Genomic DNA, 19,739 nt, shown 5'->3' with positions numbered 1-19,739 from the left:
GTCCCTCTCTGTCTCAGTGTCCATCTCCGTCTCAGTGTCCCTCTCTGTCTAAGTGTCCCTCTCTGTCTCAGTGTCCATCTCCGTCTCAGTGTCCCTCTCTGTCTCAGTGTCCCTCTCCGTCTCAGTGTCCCTCTCTGTCTCAGTGTCCCTCTCCGTGTCCCTCTCCGTCTCAGTGTCCCTCTCTGTCTCAGTGTCCCTCTCCGTCTCAGTGTCCCTCTCTGTCTCAGTGTCCCTCTCCGTCTCAGTGTCCCTCTCCGTCTCAGTGTCCCTCTCTCAGTCTCAGTGTCCCTCTCCGTCTCAGTGTCCCTCTCTGTCTCAGTGTCCCTCTCCGTCTCAGTGTCCCTCTCCATCTTAGTGTCCCTCTCCGTCTCAGTGTCCCTCTCTGGGTAAGTGTCCCTCTCTGTCTCTTTCTGTCCCTCAAATCATATTAATTGACATTTAAGCTGTCTTATACCAAGAATGTCCTTTGTTGCCTATAGCAACCAGAGCTCCTATTAATGATCAGTAGCAAAATAAAAACAGAGCTGTGATTGTTTGCTTTAGGCCATTTGATAAATATCCAGGCTAACAGTCAAAACAGCCAATATATTATCTCACACATCCAAACAGTAAGTAAGTGGGGTTTTTTGGTGAATAACTATAAAGCATGGGATTAAAAATTTCCCTTTACAACATAGTCTACGACGTTTCCTGGGTCACGTGGGGCGTCTGTGCAAACTTTTGTGATTGTAAATGCGGCGGTGCGGATTCCTTTGACGGACATACACACATACATACACTCTGCTTTATATATTAGATCTGCGGTGTAATGCAACCAATCGTTTCTTGCTACCTAATTAGGGCTGAGCAGATCCGAACTGTAAAAGTCCGGATCTGCGCGGTTTCAAAGATTTCCGGGTGCCGGATCCGGATCTGGAATTTCAGGTGCACAATCCGGATCTGGCACTGGCAAAAAAATAATTGAAAAATAAAGAAAAACAGCGTTTCATACTTACCGAGACTCGGTGTCATGGCGGCACACTGCTTCGCACATTCACCTCCTGTACTGTGCATCATATACACACAGCTTTCCGTGTTTTCCTCACCCACCGGGGAAAGTCTGTGATTGGTTATAGGCAGACCGCACCCCCAGCCTGTGACAGTATCTGCTTGCCGTGCAGTCATCGCGTTTCAGTCATTGTCTGCACAGCCAGCGATCGTGCTCTATGGCCGTTGGCTATGTAGCAGAGCTGAAACGGCGTGGGACCTCGTGTGGATTACGCAGGACCTTCAGGGTGTTGGGGGTTGATAAAGAGGTGTAGGAGGGTGTGTGCTTTGTACTTTATTCCAAATAAAGGATTTTTCTCTTTGTCTGTATTTATTTACATTTACTTACAGGTTAGTGTGATGCAGGTATCTCATAGATGCCTGTGCCATTACTAACCTAGGGCTTAGTAGCAGCTGTGCGCTGCTATTAACCCCTTATTACCCTGACTGCCACTGCTCCAGGGCAATTGAGACGAGCCAGTATTGCACCGGGATTGTCACATCTAATAGATGCAGCAATACCGGGCGGCTGTGGGCTGGAATACCAGCCCCCAGGCGGCTTTATTATGGGGGACTGAATATTAGAGGGACTGCACGTCGTTTTTTTTTCTTTTAATTATTTATTTAAATAATAATGAAAAAAAAAAAAGCTGCATCACTGACACAGCCGTACACACTTCTGACAGGAACGTGCATGTGTTTCTGTGTACATGCACACTCATGTTCAGAGAGCGCAGGCTGTGACGGCTGATGCCATGTCAGACTTGTACGAGTCTGACAGCGCATAACCGGCACAGCCGCACACTTCGGACATAAACGTGCATGTGTTTCTAGGTACATGCACGCTCATGCTCAGAGAGCACAGGCTGTGCAGGCTGATGTTATGTCAGAATCGTACGAGTCTGACAGCGCATCACTGGCACAGCTGCACTTTTCTGACAGGAACGTGCATGTGTTTCTGAAAGACATGCACGTTTACCATACTGACCCGCAGACACTTGCACTGCTTTCCCCGCCCACCAGCCGTCCTGCCGCCTGTGATTGGTTGCAGTCAGCTGACACACTGCCACTCAGGGTGGGGGCGTGTCTAGCTGCAACCAATTACACGCGCCGGTGGGCGGGGAAAACAATGACTGTTGAATTGTCAGCTCTGGAAGGGAAAAGCGTGACCCAGTAGGAGTGTGCCGCCATGAAACAGCCTCGAGTGAGTATAACGCACACGCTCTTGCCACCCTATCCCGTCCACAAATGTTTTTAGACTTATATGGGCACCGGAATCCGGAGCGGATCCAGATTTTTTTTTCAATCCAGCAAGGATCCGCCTGTACCGGATTTTGGCGGATTCAATCAGCTATATTCCTAATACTCAAAGAATAGTGATACTACAGTAAACTAAATTCAGGATGTACAAAAAGTAATGATCGGTAGTAAATATTGATGATCATTGAATAATAACATAGATGACTAGTGGTTCAAATATTATCACTTAGCTATTTTAGCCCTGATTGACTACATGGAATTTGATATTTACTGTCTTTTACCAAAGGTAAATGGAAACATAATGACTGTTAATATGCTTGTTCTGTTACTACAAATAGCATTGTTAGCACAACCCCATTTTACACCGGTGATGTGCTGCCAATATAAATGATTAATTAAAAGGGGTTTTCCCAAGAACAAAGTTCATTTTAAAGTTGATTTTAATCAATAGATCTAGGAGTAATAATTTCCACAATTGGATGTGATTAAAAAAAATATTTCTGTGCTGAGATAACATTATTTAGGTGTCCCTGCTATGTACTGTGTAATGGCCGTGTCTGACCGTACAGGGATATGGTCTGATCATACCACATCTCCTGGGTAGGGGTGGATGGCTGGACGGAAAAAAAAAAAGTATGCAGAGATTACGGCACAGGACCACAGCCAATTGTTTTTGTGAGGTAAAACATTTCCCTGCCTGTTTTAAAAAATGATTTACCTCAAAAGATGTTTTACCTCATTCTGTAATATCTGTATACTTTTATTTCCTCCCCGGCCCAGGAGCTGTGGTATGATCAGACCATGTTCCTGTACGGTCAGACACATCCATTACACAGTATACAGCAGGGGCACATATATAAGATTATCTCGGCACAGAAACATTTTTTTAAACACATCCAATTGTGGAAATTATTATTATTCCAAGATCTATTGATTAAAATGAACTTTGTTTGTGAGAAAATCTCTTTAAATGTTTTGCTCATTGGTTGCTTGCCGGAAAGATCACACAGGTTGAAAGTCGGGAAAGAGCATTACAAACAATCAGTTTCCAAATATCAGATGGTCTAAAAGCAATAAAAAATAACCATTGTTTGAACTTGCATTTCATAAATCATTACTACTCATGAAAACAATCAGCTAAGTAATATATCTGCTCAACAAATTTTCTTTTTGTTTGCCTCCTGTATTGATCTTTCAAGCCTGATGTAATTTATGGGTAAAATTTGTATTGAGTGAAGACAAATTTTACCATTACTGAGAGAGATGACGGTTGGTGATTGTAAAATTCAATGGAGAGAGGAGAAAGGAGAAGCTAGAAGACAGACATTCTGTTGCAAGTTCTCCAGAAATGACAGTTATTGCTCTTGTGACGCCCTGGCAAAACCAGGTAGTCACAAATAGGCCCGTGCATAACACTTTCCTAAACACACCACTGGGCGTGGCCAGGCGGTTGGTGCATGCCCTCCCAGGGGTCTAGACAGCCCAGGGCGGGAAAACCAGCAGAAAGTGTTGAGAGTTCAGTTTGGAGAGGAGTGTGGGCTGGAGCTAGGGGTAGCTCCAGCAGTGAAGTCCAAGTTGAACGGTACAAGGGTAGGAGCCCTGGTGCCTTGGCTAGGAGGCAGATGGTGGTCTCCGACAGCAGGAGACGGGAAGACAGTGGAACAGAAGTGGACCAGGACAGAGTTGTAGCCCACCGGTACCGACACGGGGAACTGACCCGGAAACTGTAGCACAAAGGGGGGTACTCAGACCCTGAAGCCAGGAGCCAGAAAGAAGTGGAACTGGTTAATTAACCGATTGAGGCCAGGACTAGAGGTCCTGTCCCACCCAAAGTCTCTCATAGAAGACAACAGCCCACCGATTAGGGATAAGAGGTCACTGCCAAGGCCCATAGATCCCACGGGCCAGCGTCTGCGGGCACGACTCTTTAGGCCACATCCAGCCGGGAGCGGACTCCTACGTTTCATACTGGGAAGTCATTTCTACTTAAAAGCAGTGCAGGAAAAGGATAGAGACCACCAGCCAGGTGGGGGACCAGAACGCAACCGGCCGCGGCACCAGCCACCACCACCTTGGTTTACCAGAGACTTGTGTGCTTTCCTCACAGTGAGTACACCAGCACCCCTGTTACGGGGGGGCCGGCAGATTAGGACCAGGGGTTATATATCCTAATCGCCAGTCGGGGCCCACCGTGCTCCAGATGACAAAGGAGCTGCTGGCACCTGAGGGTTAGGCGGAGACTATAGAGCTGGATGGCTCTGAGATAACCCAGGAACTCTGGGAACCGGTCACGTGTGTTGGGACACGTCAGACCGGACGACAACCCGATTAGCGTTTTGGTGCACCTAGCGCTACACCAACCACGTGTGCAGGAAACACGTCAGGCCGGGTGGTAACCAGGTAGCGTTGACCGGAAGACCGCCACGAAAGCGCCCTGTCGGCCACGTGTGTAGGACACGTCAGGCCGAGCGGTCCTCCGATTAGCATTTCTGGCCACCTCTCGCCTGGCCACGTGTGTGTAGGACACGTCAGGCCAGATGGGTACACCAGTAGCGTTGACCGGGAAGCCGAGGAGGATAAGGAACACCCTGTTAACTCCACAGGGGTCCTGGGGTACGCTGTCCGTGCGCGTAGGGGGCACAACCGGACAGGTGGCGCAGCAGGTGCGTTGTCCGTGTGCGTAGGGGGCACAATTGGACAGATGGCGCAGCAGGTGCGTTGTCCGTGTGCGTAGGGGGCACAATTGAACAGGTGGCGCAGCAGGTGCGTTGTCCGTGTGCGTAGGAGGCACAATCGGACAGGTAGCGCAGCAGGTGCGTTGTCCGTGTGCGTAGGGGGCACAATCTGACAGGAAGCACAGCAGCCGCAACCCAGTTAACGCCACTGGGCTGCTATAGCAAGACTGTAACGGCAGGAGGGAAGCACGGCGCCTGACCCTGATGTGCCGAGCCACGAATCTTGGCGTGACAGGCACCGTTCGCTTAACCCTACCTACCGCTTCCCAACATAGGCTTATGCCGCAATGAGGCTCTAACATGGAGGTGTGCTCTGACTGAGCAAATGTGAAGACTGCGCACCTCCATGTTGTCTCCAGCCCCTTTTATAACCTGGGTCCACCGCAAACCCAGGGTGGAACCACCAAGGTCCAATAGCAGAGTGCATGTCATCAGTGACGTCACATGCGACCTATCCGGAACCGCCACGTCATTGATGACCTCATGGCAGCCACGCCCCAAACACTTCACCAGTCATCGTCTGACGACCAATACTGAGGTGCCAGATCATAGGGGCGGGCCTCTGCGAGCCAGTCCGGAGTTGCCACGTCATCAGGACACCTGACACCCTCTGCCCTATCAGGGCCTGCCACCTCACGGACATGCTCAGTGAGGTCCTTACCGGACCTAGCCTCTGGTGCACTAAGTGGCTGAGCATGCCCAGTAGCCTGAGCAACAGGCTCAGAAAGCAGACTATCAGTTTGAGCATGCTCAGTAGGCACATCCCAGAACTTAGACACAGCACGAAGTCCAAGTACCTGTGCAAAGAGGCTGTTAGGGTTAATTGTGGGAGCATGCTCAGTAGCCTGAACTGAGGACTTAGTCTCAGACATAACACAATCAGGCTGAGCATGCTCACTAGGCAAAACACCGGGCTTAAACTCTGGCTGGGGTAAATCGGCGCACGCATGCGCACTAGCCGCCTCTCCACACTTAGACGTGGTGGAAGGAACAGCCAACTGGACGACCCGAGGCACGGCCAAGAACGGCAGCCGGCACCTGGGCGCAACAGGAACCGCAGCAGGCTGCTTGCGGCTATGGCGGCGCCGGTTCGTAACAGTACCCCCCCTCTAGCGGCCCTCCCACTCGAATGGTCTATAGTCGCTACAGATACCACTGAGCGACGGGCGGAAGATGGAGACATGCAGTGGGAGCTACAAGACTCGCTCTACCGCGTAATCACCCCAGACGACCACGCGATATGTGGGGAATGTTGCTTCAACCAAGGAATACCCAGCAGAATATCATTTGCACCCTTAGGGAGAACCAGAAATGAAATGGTCTCCCTATGCCCAGATGACATGGCAAGGGTAATGGGCACTGTCCGCTGGTGAATTACCTTGGGCAACAAGGACCCATCCAATACACGGACTCTCACTGGCCTTGGCATTTGCACCAGTGGGATGGCATGCCGCCGGGCAAAAGAGGAGGAGATGAAACTATCCCCAGCACCTGTGTCCACACTTGCCCTTGTGGACCATGTTGACCCCTTAAAGGAAATGGATGCGGGAAGCGTCACCCTAATGGATGACGCAGAGTCCAGTCTACCTTCAGCTATGGTCACCAATCGCGGTCTCTTACCCTGACGCTTTGGGCAACGGTTGGCATAATGACCATACTGCCCACAAGCGAAACAGGAAATGCCCTTGCGACTCGAAGACCTAGCAACACCAACCCTAGCGATGTGCATAGGGACAGAGATGTCCTCTAAGGGAGGTGCAGTAGGAGAGACCACTACAGTGGCTGAACGACCCTCTGACCTGCGCTCCAGCTGACGTTTGGAGGTCCGCAGGTCAATGCGGGTAGCCAGAGACATGAGGCCCTCAAGAGTAGTTGGTACCTCACGCAACGCTAATGCGTCCTTCACGTGCGAGGCTAATCCCCTCCAGAACAGTGGAATGAGAGTCCTCTCTGACCACCCCAGTTCTGCAGCAAGTGTCCTGAAACTCACAGCATATTGACTTGAGGAGGTACGCCCCTGCTCCAAAGTCAGTAGCTGTAGGGCCGAGTCGTGAGTGACCTGAGGCCCCAGGAACACTTGTCGCAAGGACTCCAAAAACTCCTTAGAGTCCTGTACTACGGGGTCATTCCTCTCCCACAATGGTATAGCCCACTCCAGTGCTCTATCAGAGAGCAAGGAGATGATAAACCCCACCTTCGACCTCTCTGTAGGAAACCGTGCAGCCAACAGCTCTAGATGGACTGAGCACTGGTTCACGAATCCCCTACATGCCTTGTTGTTCCCCGTAAACTTGTTGGGCAGCGAGAGGTGAGGGAGGGTTGGAGTAGGCTTGGTGACTGACACCATTGCAGCCGCTTGAGCCACCACATCATCCATATCAGCAGCAAGAGCAGACTTCTCCAGAGCCCTCACTCTGGCATCAAGCTGCAGCATGAACTGACGTAGCTGCTCCATCTCCGCCATGCCAGCCAGACCCTGGCGCAGTCTTACTGTTACGGGGGGGCCGGCAGATTAGGACCAGGGGGTATATATCCTAATCGCCAGTCGTGGCCCACCATGCTCCAGATGACAAAGGAGCTGCTGGCACCTGAGGGTTAGGCGGAGACTATAGAGCTGGATGGCTCTGAGATAACCCAGGAACTCTGGGAACCGGTCACGTGTGTTGGGACACGTCAGACCAGACGACAACCCGATTAGCGTTTTGGTGCACCTAGCGCTACACCAACCACGTGTGCAGGAAACACGTCAGGCCGGGTGGTAACCAGGTAGCGTTGACCGGAAGACCGCCACGAAAGCGCCCTGTCGGCCACGTGTGTAGGACACGTCAGGCCGAGCGGTCCTCCGATTAGCGTTTCTGGCCACCTCTCGCCTGGCCACGTGTGTGTAGGACACGTCAGGCCAGATGGGTACACCAGTAGCGTTGACCGGGAAGCCGAGGAGGATAAGGAACACCCTGTTAACTCCACAGGGGTCCTGGGGTACGCTGTCCGTGCGCGTAGGGGGCACAACCGGACAGGTGGCGCAGCAGGTGCGTTGTCCGTGTGCGTAGGGGGCACAATTGGACAGGTGGCGCAGCAGGTGCGTTGTCCGTGTGCGTAGGAGGCACAATCGGACAGGTAGCGCAGCAGGTGCGTTGTCCGTGTGCGTAGGGGGCACAATCGGACAGGAAGCACAGCAGCTGCAACCCAGTTAACGCCACTGGGCTGCTATAGCAAGACTGTAACGGCAGGAGGGAAGCACGGCGCCTGACCCTGATGTGCCGAGCCACGAATCTTGGCGTGACAGGCACCGTTCGCCTAACCCTACCTACCGCTTCCCAACATAGGCTTATGCCGCAATGAGGCTCTAACATGGAGTTGTGCTCTGACTGAGCAAATGTGAAGACTGCGCACCTCCATGTTGTCTCCAGCCCCTTTTATAACCTGGGTCCGCCCCAAACCCAGGGTGGAACCACCAAGGTCCAATAGCAGAGTGCCATGTCATCAGTGACGTCACATGCGACCTATCCGGAACCGCCACGTCATTGATGACCTCATGGCAGCCACGCCCCAAACACTTCACCAGTCATCGTCTGACGACCAATACTGAGGTGCCAGATCATAGGGTTGGGCCTCTGCGAGCCAGTCCGGAGTTGCCACGTCATCAGGACACCTGACACCCTCTGCCCTATCAGGGCCTGCCACCTCACGGACATGCTCAGTGAGGTCCTTACCGGACCTAGCCTCTGGTGCACTAAGTGGCTGAGCATGCCCAGTAGCCTGAGCAACAGGCTCAGAAAGCAGACTATCAGTTTGAGCATGCTCAGTAGGCACATCCCAGAACTTAGACACAGCACGAAGTCCAAGTACCTGTGCAAAGAGGCTGTTAGGGTTAATTGTGGGAGCATGCTCAGTAGCCTGAACTGAGGACTTAGTCTCAGACATAACACAATCAGGCTGAGCATGCTCACTAGGAAAAACACCGGGCTTAAACTCTGGCTGGGGTAAATCGGCGCACGCATGCACACTAGCCGCCTCTCCACACTTAGACGTGGTGGAAGGAACAGCCAACTGGACGACCCGAGGCACGGCCAAGAACGGCAGCCGGCGCCTGGGCGCAACAGGAACCGCAGCAGGCTGCTTGCGGCTATGGCGGCGCCGGTTCATAACAACCCCCCTACGGTCGTCATCTCCCCAGCACGCACCAAGTACATCCCGGGGCCATCATCCCTGCCCACGGAGGGGTTAACAACTTGCTGCACAACATCTTCCCCAGGTACCCCGTAACAGCAGCGGTGGTGCCCACCTCACCACACACAGTGGATGGCGTCACGAACTTACTACGGCCTAGCCTGTACATCTACGTCCCCCCCATTTTATTCGGCGTGTCCGCGAGACCCCTGGGTCCGAAGACCCTCGAGCCACCTCCCCTGAAGGTCCGGATCCGAGCAGCGGTGGCTGCTGGCATGGGGGCGGCACACCCCGAAAACTTGGCGTCACGAGCAGGATACTTACCCATCCACTTGCGCCTTTTATTGGACAGTCAGCGGTGATCTGTTGCCAAATTTTCAGAAGTCGCCATTTTGGTCGCCTTTTTGGCGTGAAAAACTACAGCCCAGCATCTTCTTCCCCGCGAAAAGGACGTGAACGCCAAAGCCCCGCCCCCTGGGAACGCGGCCGGAAGCAAGGCCGGAAGTCGCAAAACGAAACTTACACGCCTGAAAGAGGAGTGCCAGCAAATGACCGAGGGGGAGAAGCGGGAAGATGTCCCCTGCGAAATCTAATGCTTGGGCCGTGCCGACCACTGGAGCGGTGGCGCCCCGAGGAGGAGTGGTGTCCGGGTGCGGTCGCAGTCACTGCAACAGGTGCTGGAGTGGAAGGTGGAGGTCCGGAGAATGGTGGCCGTGGTGTCGGCCCGTAAGAGCCGAGCTACCCGTACGGAACCGCGTCGGGAGAAAGGTACCCAGACCGACTTGACCTCATTGACCTGCCCGGAGATGGAGCCTGTTTCCTACGTGATGGGAGAGTGCCGGCCGGCATCGCTCCCTGGAGCAGTGGTAGTACCTGCTATACCACCTCCGTTCCCAATGTAAGTTCAGAGCTCCGGGATGCATTGCAGCTGGTCCCGGAATGCTGACCCCCAGGGGCCAAAATAACCATACGGCCCCATGCAGCAGTGGTAGTGGTTCCCGGCTACCAAAAAGTTAAAGTTCCCCGTTGGGACAGTGTGCCTTTAATGTTCCCGTTTATAAGTTAAAACCAAAAACAATGGCTGAGAACTTGCAGGCCAACCCATAAACTATGGGGCCTTGTAAATAATCCTGGACCTTCCTTCTACAAGCTTTGCAGCAGTCTCCGGAGAGGCTGATTGGAGGATAGGCCTGCGGCAGAGTAGGCCGAGGCCCAGTCACCATTGGGACCGGTGACTATCCTCCAGGTCAGGGGGCCCTTGAAAAGGACTGCCGGGTAAGGAACTTTTTACCCGGCCCGTTTGGGCAACCCCCGGACTTAACCTGGACTTGGGCATGGGGTGCCAACCTGTGTTTTAGAGGTGGCATCAGGGTTAGGTTTGTTTGGGTGGTAAAGGCGAGAAGGACCCGGTCCCGTCCCATCCCGGTTATGTTATGCAACGTTTAAGCAACCTGCCTCCCATAAGGGAAGAAACCAAAATATTCTTGCAATGTAAATATGTTATTATCTTTGTAAAATGTTTTATTCTTTTATCTTTTCTTGCAGTAAAAATAAACCGGTGGTGGTCAGACAGCCCGTGGATGGTCTGTGTTTAACCAAGGGGGAGTGTGACGCCCTGGCAAAACCAGGGAGTCACAAATAGGCCCCTGCATAACACCTTGCCTCACTAGGAAACACACAGCCAACCATTAAACCCTAGTCATCCCCCCTTAGGGACAGATAGACCACACCCTGCTGGCACGGGGGCGGCACACTCTTAAAGGTGTATGGAGAACTATTACTGTTAGCACTAACCCACTGACAGACTCTCTTTGAATAAACATGATATTAATTAATATAATTTGTATAGCTTTACCTCACATTACTATCAAGTTCTTCCATCACAGTCAGTAGGCATGGAGGGCTGTGGAGTCAGTGCCCTTGTGATCAAGCTTGCCCTGCAAAGACAAATGAGTTTACTATTAGCAGCATACAATGCATTTTGTATAACAACAAGAATAGAGAAAGGCACCATAACACATGATTAGCTGGGTCGGAGTGTCTTCTTCAGTTATACGAATTTGCTGGGGTAGATTTAAAAGCAACACTTGTGCTGAGAAAACCTAAGTGTCACCATCACAGCCGGGATAGGGGTCATGCAGATATCCCACCACTGCCGCCAATTTGTCATGAACAGCACTCAGCTGCCCCCAATTGTCCAGACAATTATGTAATTGACCGACAATTGATGGATGAGGCCATGGCTGTTTCCAATACTAGGGAATATGGAATGGAATATACAGTATATAACTGTGTACAGTAACTGCCAACCCCACAAAAACAAAAGGAATTATTACAAGGTGCAACCAACAATTGCTTAAACAGGCCAACTGGATATCATTATAGATAGCCTATCATTTCGGGAATGTGTTTATAGACTAAGAGCAACAAAGCTTTTAGGTTTTACATCTTTAATACAAAAAGTAGACATTGTTAAAAAATATATAAACGTTCTTACAAATGGGACAAAACTATACAGCATATACAGTTACATAAAATAAAAGGGATTAAGGAAAAAAAAATACTAAACTGTGTAACGGAAATAGTTCAGAGGGAAGGACCACAATGCAACGTGGAACAAGGATCAGAATTTTGCATTTGCTTTTATTAACACAAATTAAACCCACTACTTCCCCACGGGTGACTCATAACAGGGCTAAAACATGGGATGTGGATTCAGTCTACAGAAATTATGAGATCCCCAACTTCCAGAATATCTTTGACTCTGCACTAACCCAGCCGAAGATTTTAGTGCCATATTTCCTATTATGATTTTACCTTTCCATAGCTTGGAAATATGATATATGTATTGTCATCAATTTGCCTGATATTAATTTGAAGCTCATACTCAGGCCACGCAATTATGAAAAAAATCTGCATGTTCTTCCTTTCATGATTGTGATGTTGAAAATGCAACACCGATAAATATCGGATTGATACAAACCCCAATATTCATCACTGAGCATTAATGCCCAACAGTCTGGGACAATCTCTTGAAATTCAGCTTCACAGTTGACATATTGATGCTTTTCAATCCCTAAATATAAAGATTCCAGACTTCGTGACTGAACTGATACATCTGCTAGATTGCAATTACCTGTCCACACCAGGAAGTCTTACTTCAATGGAGCTTGAAGTGTCTGCTTTCCCTCTCTTATCCCAAGTTATAAATAACCCATATGTTAAGCTGCCACCAGGGGGAACCGGAGCTCTGCAGCAGAAGACACTACACAGAGCAACAAGAACCAGGAAGTGGATGCACAATGTGTACTAGTACACTGCCTCACAGCATAGCTGGGAAGCAGAGCTGCGAGGCGTGTGAGGAATGGTCAGTCAGGCTGGGTCAAACACAGTAGGAGGAGGACCAGAGGAACGAGCAGAAGCAGAAATGAGGTCAGGCTGAGGTCAGTACCAGAGGAAGCAGCTGAGTGGGGAGGTAGGAGAGGGGACAGAGGTATGGAGGGATGACTAGGGGACAGAACACAGACAGGGCACGGGGGCACAGGAGCAGACGGATCAGAATAACACTTCCAGGACCAGCAATCACAGGCAAAGCAGCGCTAAGCTTATAGCTGGCGCTGGTTCACCGGAGATGTCATTTTTTAATGCATCCAGGCTCCGGAAGTGAGGCTCGGGAGAAGACTCCGCCCCCTAGCCATGTGGACGGGGAGGTGAAACTGTGACACCATATGTTCCATTGGGGGGTGGATATGCCCCCTATCCAGTGATGCCTTATGGATTTTAATTTCTCTCTATAACACTAACAGGTTATAGAGGCCTCACCATGTCAGGCCTAGGGCTAGTTTATAAAGTCACTCTTTTCAAAGTAACACATGGCTCTATGGACTAGTTGTAGAGGCCAAAAAAATATGCAGTAACAAAACCTTATCATAGGAGCACAGCCTTAAAAACGGATTTGGAGAACACCCTTTTTAAAAACCAGTCCAGCAGATAAGCCAGCTCAGGGTAGTTTTGGACCAGTTAGGATTGAGAAGATTCCAGTTTGACCATTTATTATCTAGTTGCTCAGTTCAACAACTTTTACAATGAAATACTATCAGCCCTTTAAAATATATATTGCCAGATTTGAAGCCTGATTTCTGGTGTAGACTGTATTTGAAGCGGTTCTTTACTTTGCCGTCAATTATGAGTATATTGTGTTTCAACATCAATAAAGGCTGCAGGTGTCTAAATGCCCTATACTAAAAGAACAGACTTATTGAAAATGAACTATCCATAGATTTGGACATGATTCATAATCTCTCGCTCCTGCTAAATCTAGCAATACTTTCTTGCCGGCTGATCCTACGCGAGCCGCGGTAGATTTAGCAGAATGCAGTTCTTCTTCTTTCATCATGTTAACTTTGTAGCAGCCAGGAACTGTTTTGGATTTAAAGGCGAGACTTTCTCCCGATGACAGATTAATTTAGATGTGAAGATTTGATAACTGCGTAATCCTACTGATCCCAGGGGTGAAGCTATAAATTGCCGTATATCGATTACACAGGAGTCACATCAAAGGTCTCCCATCACATCCCCATTTATCTGTGATGCATGCTCCCAAAGCATTTACATGTTGCAATTGCCTGTCTCCAAAATTAAAAGATTGAGGTTTCTTACACATAAATAATAAAAGTGTCTAATTAAATGCTGTATGAAAATGACTCCTAATAGAGATAGCTTTCAATTTCTTATTTAAAAGCACAATTAATTATTTTTACAATGACTTTCAATTGGATAATTAACTTTAATTTCCTTTTTTTGAAGTGAGCCATAGGTCCTAAATCCTTTACACAAATACATAAAATTATGTGTAATTTAAACGCAGCTCTGATGTCACCGCGATATGCAAAAACTGCCTTTCAAGTACATTTCTCCATTGTTCCACTTCAAAAAATCTGCATGCATTTCTAAGGTAAAAAATAAAAGAGCTACAAAACATCTTGAATCACGCATGGCATTTTTTATACAACTTACAGATTCAGCTTTTGATCTGATTCTTGATCTAAAATGAGAAATAGATCCAACTGAAAGGAGACAAATGCCTTTACTTTACATTTTAGAATTGTTTTTTTTTATAAAATCCTACCTTTAAATTAAAATACTGCATTAAAAACTATTCCAAATTACATGTGTAGCTCCAGGATCATTTTAAAGGGAATCTGTGATCAGGTTATTGCCACCTAATAAGAGCAACATAATGTATTGACCAAGACCCTGATTACAATGATGTGTCACTTATTAGGCTGCTTATTGACGTTTTGATAAAATCACTTATTCATAAGCAGTAAATTATCATTAGAAAACTACTTGGCCTGCTACCAGGTAGTCCAGCAAATTCATGATGCTCTGTATAACCCCACACCCACAACTAATTGGCAGCTTCTGTGTACACTGTATATGGGTGAAAGCTGCCAATCAGTGGTGTGGGTGGGGTTACCTAAAGGATGGACAGTAACTTGATGGACAATGAAAACGTAACGTTAATGACAAACACAGCACTTTGGGAAGAACCTAAAGGGAACCTGTCTCTAGATTCATACTACCCAACAGGAATCAGAGCCTCCCTGCACAATTGTATAATGCTAGAACATTTTAGAGGAAACAATTATTAAAACCAAGCTAGCTCCTTCCCACCCCCTTTCTAATTGATTGACAGGACTCTCTATGGAACAGACCAGTCAATCAAGCAGGAAGAAGCCAGTTGGGACTGCGCCAGACTATTTAGGTTTATCACTATATTGCCTAGCTGGATTTTTAATCTGTGTTCTTTGAAATGCCACAGCATTTCAGAGAAAGACATACTTGTCTGCAATCAGGTTTGTGCACCATGAATCAAGTGACAGGTTGCCTTGAAATTTAAGAATGGAACCTTTCCTTGCTACAGATAGAAGGGATAGATCAGCAATCTGAGTCAATGAATATCGATGAGTGAACCTTCGGAGTTTGGTTCTCTGGTAGCAAACTGTAACACCTGCCTGGATAAACAGACTCAGGTAGGATGTAATTGACAGACTAGTGGGAAGCCCCTCACCAAGCAGGACCCCAGAACCCTGAAATCCTTTAACCCCTATACAGGGATTTGGAATTACACAGGGAACTGGAGATCTCTACCCGTGGAAGGCTGCAGTCCGATGAGAGTAGTCGTCAGGCAGGCTTAAACCAGGAACAGCAGAACAAGGACAGAATCGGCAGGCAAAGGCGTAAACACAAAACGTAGCAGTGGTCAGATCCGGGGTGGGCTGCGAGGTACAAAACAGCAGGCAGAAGGGTAGTCAACAACAAGCAAGTCAGCGCACAGGAATCACAAAACAAACAGCACATGAGCCAGAATCAAAACTATCTCTGGCAGAGGCCAGAAGACAGGAGGGGGAATAGGAAGGGTGTGGTGTCTTCCCATTAGCTGTAGCTGAATGATGGTACTTCAGCTGGGAGACACCCGCCACCTAAAGTCAGCCAGCGGTACTGCAGATCCCAAGATAACCCAGCCCAGTGGATGATCGGAGCCTGTGCCCACCGGTGCTGCTGGCATCGACTCCTCTCCCATCACCAGCACCATCCACGGCAGGAACACTGCATCGCCTGGCGATCGAAGCAGAAGTCGCTAAAGCAGACTCCGGCGGTGACGTAACACAAACAAACCGAACCTCCACCGAACTTGGCCTGAGAAGTTCGGAATATCCGATTGGCAGTTTGAGGTTCCGCCCACATACAACCAGCCATAAGCAGATCACTTCCAGGGGAGGGTGGGCATGCTTTTTCAAATTTTTTTTGTTACACATTACATTTGATCATGCTGTTGTTACCCCCAGTGTGGCCTGTTCAAACACTGCAAGCAGCTTGCTAAGGGTTGAGCACCAAGTATACCTGAGCACAGTGCTGCTCGCGCAAGTTAAGTTCACACGTGAAGCTATCCGAACTCCAAGCCGAGCCTTGTTGTTTTAGGTTGGTGTTCAGTTCGAAAACCAAACCTCGGGTTCGCTTATCTCTATCAATGACGAGCCAAGAGGTATGACTCACACCACTAAAGACTCCCGTAGGTGCGATAGGTAAACTATAGCCACAGATCTTAGCTCTCGTCTAAGGGGTACTTTGCACACTACGACATCGCAAGCCGATGTTTGCGATGCCGAGCTCGATAGTCCCCGCCCCGTCGCACATACAATATTGTGGTATAGCTGCCGTAGCAAACATTATCGCTACGGCAGCTTCACATGCACTCACCTGCCCTGCAACGTCGCTCTGGCCGGCGAATCGCCTCCTTACTAAGGGGGCATGTTGTGCGGCGTCACAGCGACATCACACGGCAGGCGGCCAATAGATGCGGAGGGGCGGAGATGAGCGGGACGTAAACATCCCGCCCACCTCCTTCCTTCCGCATAGCCGGCGTGAGCCGCAGTATGCAGGTAGGAGATGTTCCTCGCTCCTGCGGCTTCACACACAGCGATGTGTGCTGCCGCAGGAACGAGGAACAACATCGTAACATCGGTCCTTCCGAAATTATGGAAATGACCGACGCTACACCGATGATACGATTTCGACGCTTTTGCGCTCATTAATCGTATCAAAAACGATTTACACACTGCGATATCGACAGCGACGCCGGATGTGCGTCACTTTCGATTTTCACCCCACCGACATCGCAGCTGCGATGTGGTAGTGTGCAAAGTGCCCCTAACAGGTCTAAGAGAAAAGCAGCAAAAAAAGAAAAATGAACAAAAAGATGAGCATCGTATTGTTTTCAACTTCTTTGACTATAAAGTCGCTTTTAATAAACCTTACAATAAAAAAACTACCAGAAATATAAACACAAGAATAACAACAGGATACTGAACTCATCCAAGTTTTTAATCAACAGTAATTCCAATAATAAGCATAAAATACCATCAATGAATAAACCAGCTGGAGATATAACGATATGCACAATAAATGTCCATAAAAATGACATATTACACAAGAGCTTATGACTGTTGCCTCCAAATGATTATATTTATTCAAGCCCTGTCAAATTTTTAATATAATTTACTTCTGTAGGGAGTGGATAGGATTTATTACTGTGGGCAATTCCATTGAACTAAGCAATGATCAGCTTGTTAGTCTTCTCAACTCCATTCATTTGTGACTGTGGCATGGTGAATGGAAAAATGCTGCCCATTAACACTTATGCAGGCTTTACACGAGACGATATATTGTGCGATATGTTGTCAGGGTCACAGTTTTCGTGACACACATCCGGCATAGCACACGACGTCGTCTCCTGTGACACCTCTTAGCGACGCAGTATGGCTCACAAATCGTGAGTCGTGTACTCGTCGTTAACTTTCATAATATCATTTATTTTCATGGGTGCAGGTTGTTCATCGTTTCCGTGGCATCACACGCTGCTCCGCGTGACACCACGGGAAAGATGAACACAGCGTACCTGCGTCCCATGGCACCCGCCGGCTTAATGGAAGGAAGGAAGGAGGTGGGCGGGATGTTAGGTCCCGCTCATCTCCGCCCCTCCGTTTCTATTGGCCGGCTGCCGCGAGACGTCGTTGTGACGCCAAACGTCCCTCCCACTTCAGGAAGTGGACGTTCGTTGCCCACAGCGAGGTCGTCCGGAAGGTAAGTGCGTGTGACTGGGGTTAAACGAGTTTGTGCGCCACGGGCAGCGATTTGCCCGTGACGCAAAAAGGACGGGGGCGGGTACGATCGCTCGTGCTATCGCACGATAGATCGACTCGTGTAAAGCAGGCTTTACACTATAGTACTATTGCAATCCTACTTTATGTAAAACAATCTTAAATAAGAAAACTCAATTTGTTTTGGGAAATGCATAAAAATTGTATATGGACTGTATGTGTCGAGTACGGTAATTAGGGTTGTCCTTCAATATTGATATTAAAGCAGTCTTTATACACTTTGTTCAGGATTTGGTTTGCTTGTAAAGACATACTTAATTTTGCAAGCCATTTTTATGGCATTTTTTGGTTTGTTTTGTTTTTATACTTTGCATTTTTACGTTTTCTATTGGAAAAGTGGCTGAAAATCACACGCAGCATTTTGAAATAATGCCACAGATTCCAAGAAACAGCGACAATATGCCACATAAACAAAATGCATTGTATGCATTGTTTCATGTCATTAATAGGGCTGAGCGGATCCGGACTAGAAAAGTCTGCATCCACACTGTTTCAACGCTCTTTTAGTGCTGGACCCGGGTGTGGGATTCCTGGTGCACGATCCATATTTGACAATTAAAGTAAAATAAAGAAAAGAAGAAATAAGTGAGTGTTTCATACTAACTGAGACTCGGTGTCATGGCGGCACACTGCTTCTGGGTCACACATTCACTTCCTGTACTGTCCATCGCATACACACAGCTTTCTGTGTTTTCCCCGGCCACCGTCCATCCTCTCATCTGTGATTGGTTCCAGGCTGACGCGTTCCCCCACCCTGTGGCAGTCTCTGCTGCAGTCATCGCTTATCACGGCACTGTAATAGGCTACACTCAGAGCTGGCAGTCTTCTCTATGGCTGCTCTCTCTGAGATGTAGCAGAGCTGGATGTGTCATCATGGGACCTCGTGTGGATTACACTGGAGCTGTAGGGCTGTGTTGGGTACTGTACTTTGTTGTGTTTGGTGCTGTGTTGTGTTTGTACTTTATTCCAAACACACTTGTGAGGGATACACTGCTTTCCCCGCCCTCTGGCCGTCCTGCCACCTGTGATTGGTTGCAGTCAGCTGATACGCTGTCACTCAGAATGGGGGCGCGTCTAACTGCAACCAATTACATGCGCCAGTAGGCAAAGTAGTGAATATTGAATTGTCGGCTCCGGTAGGGAAAAATGTTACCCGGAAGGAGTGTGCCGCCATGACAGCGCCTCGTTGAGAATGCCGCACTCGCTGCTATCCCCTCCACAAATGTTTTTAATCTCTGGATTCCAGCCCCCATTGACTTATATGGGCACCGGATTCCGGAATGGATCAGACTCTTTTTAAAATCTGGCATTGATCCGCCGGTCCTGGTTTTTTGGGTGTTCGATCAGCTCTAGTCATTAATAAAAAGTAGCACCAACGCTTCTAAAAAATACTATTGTCTCCCTCTGAGTGGATCACTATTGTAAAAGAAAATTTCATGTGGTCGGAGTGTGTTTGCGCACTCGACCAATAACTGACCACAATCAATACTATTAACTATCACAAGAAAACAGTGTAGTGTGCCTGCGTTAATTATATAAAGCCATTAAAAAATTACTGTCCAGCACTAGTAAACTGTTGCATGAAAATGCAGCCGACTAAATGAGCCACCACTGACAGTGCCGCGCTATATTCTAAATCCAAGAGGAGTGGTAGTCTTTGAATATAGTAATTCCCAAAACTGCAATCTGATGAAGTTCAGCGTGGGGAGCGCCCCAGCCAGAAGCTTCTCTCCTATTTAGAACTTGAGTTGCTCCAGTAATATCACTATAGTTTGAAGGTTGGAGGGACCACGTCAGAACCTGTGTTTTGGGAAGAAACGCTTTC

General features: G+C 48.6%; 1 protein-coding gene across 2 annotated transcripts in view; it reads right to left on the bottom strand.

Annotated features, from left to right (window-relative positions):
* HTR4 (5-hydroxytryptamine receptor 4) overlaps positions 1–19,739 on the bottom strand; it is a 698,746-nt gene that overhangs the window by 434,001 nt on the left and 245,006 nt on the right. For both annotated transcript variants that reach the window (XM_075342358.1, XM_075342359.1), the window contains exon 2: positions 11,047–11,128. In XM_075342358.1, coding sequence (XP_075198473.1) covers positions 11,047–11,072 — 26 coding nt within the window. In that variant the 5' untranslated portion in view covers positions 11,073–11,128. The remainder of the gene's footprint in view (positions 1–11,046; positions 11,129–19,739) is intronic.

This window comes from Anomaloglossus baeobatrachus, chromosome 4, assembly GCF_048569485.1.
Source record: "Anomaloglossus baeobatrachus isolate aAnoBae1 chromosome 4, aAnoBae1.hap1, whole genome shotgun sequence".
Taxonomy (NCBI): domain Eukaryota; kingdom Metazoa; phylum Chordata; class Amphibia; order Anura; family Aromobatidae; genus Anomaloglossus; species Anomaloglossus baeobatrachus.
This window is presented reverse-complemented; position numbering and strand designations above follow the sequence as displayed.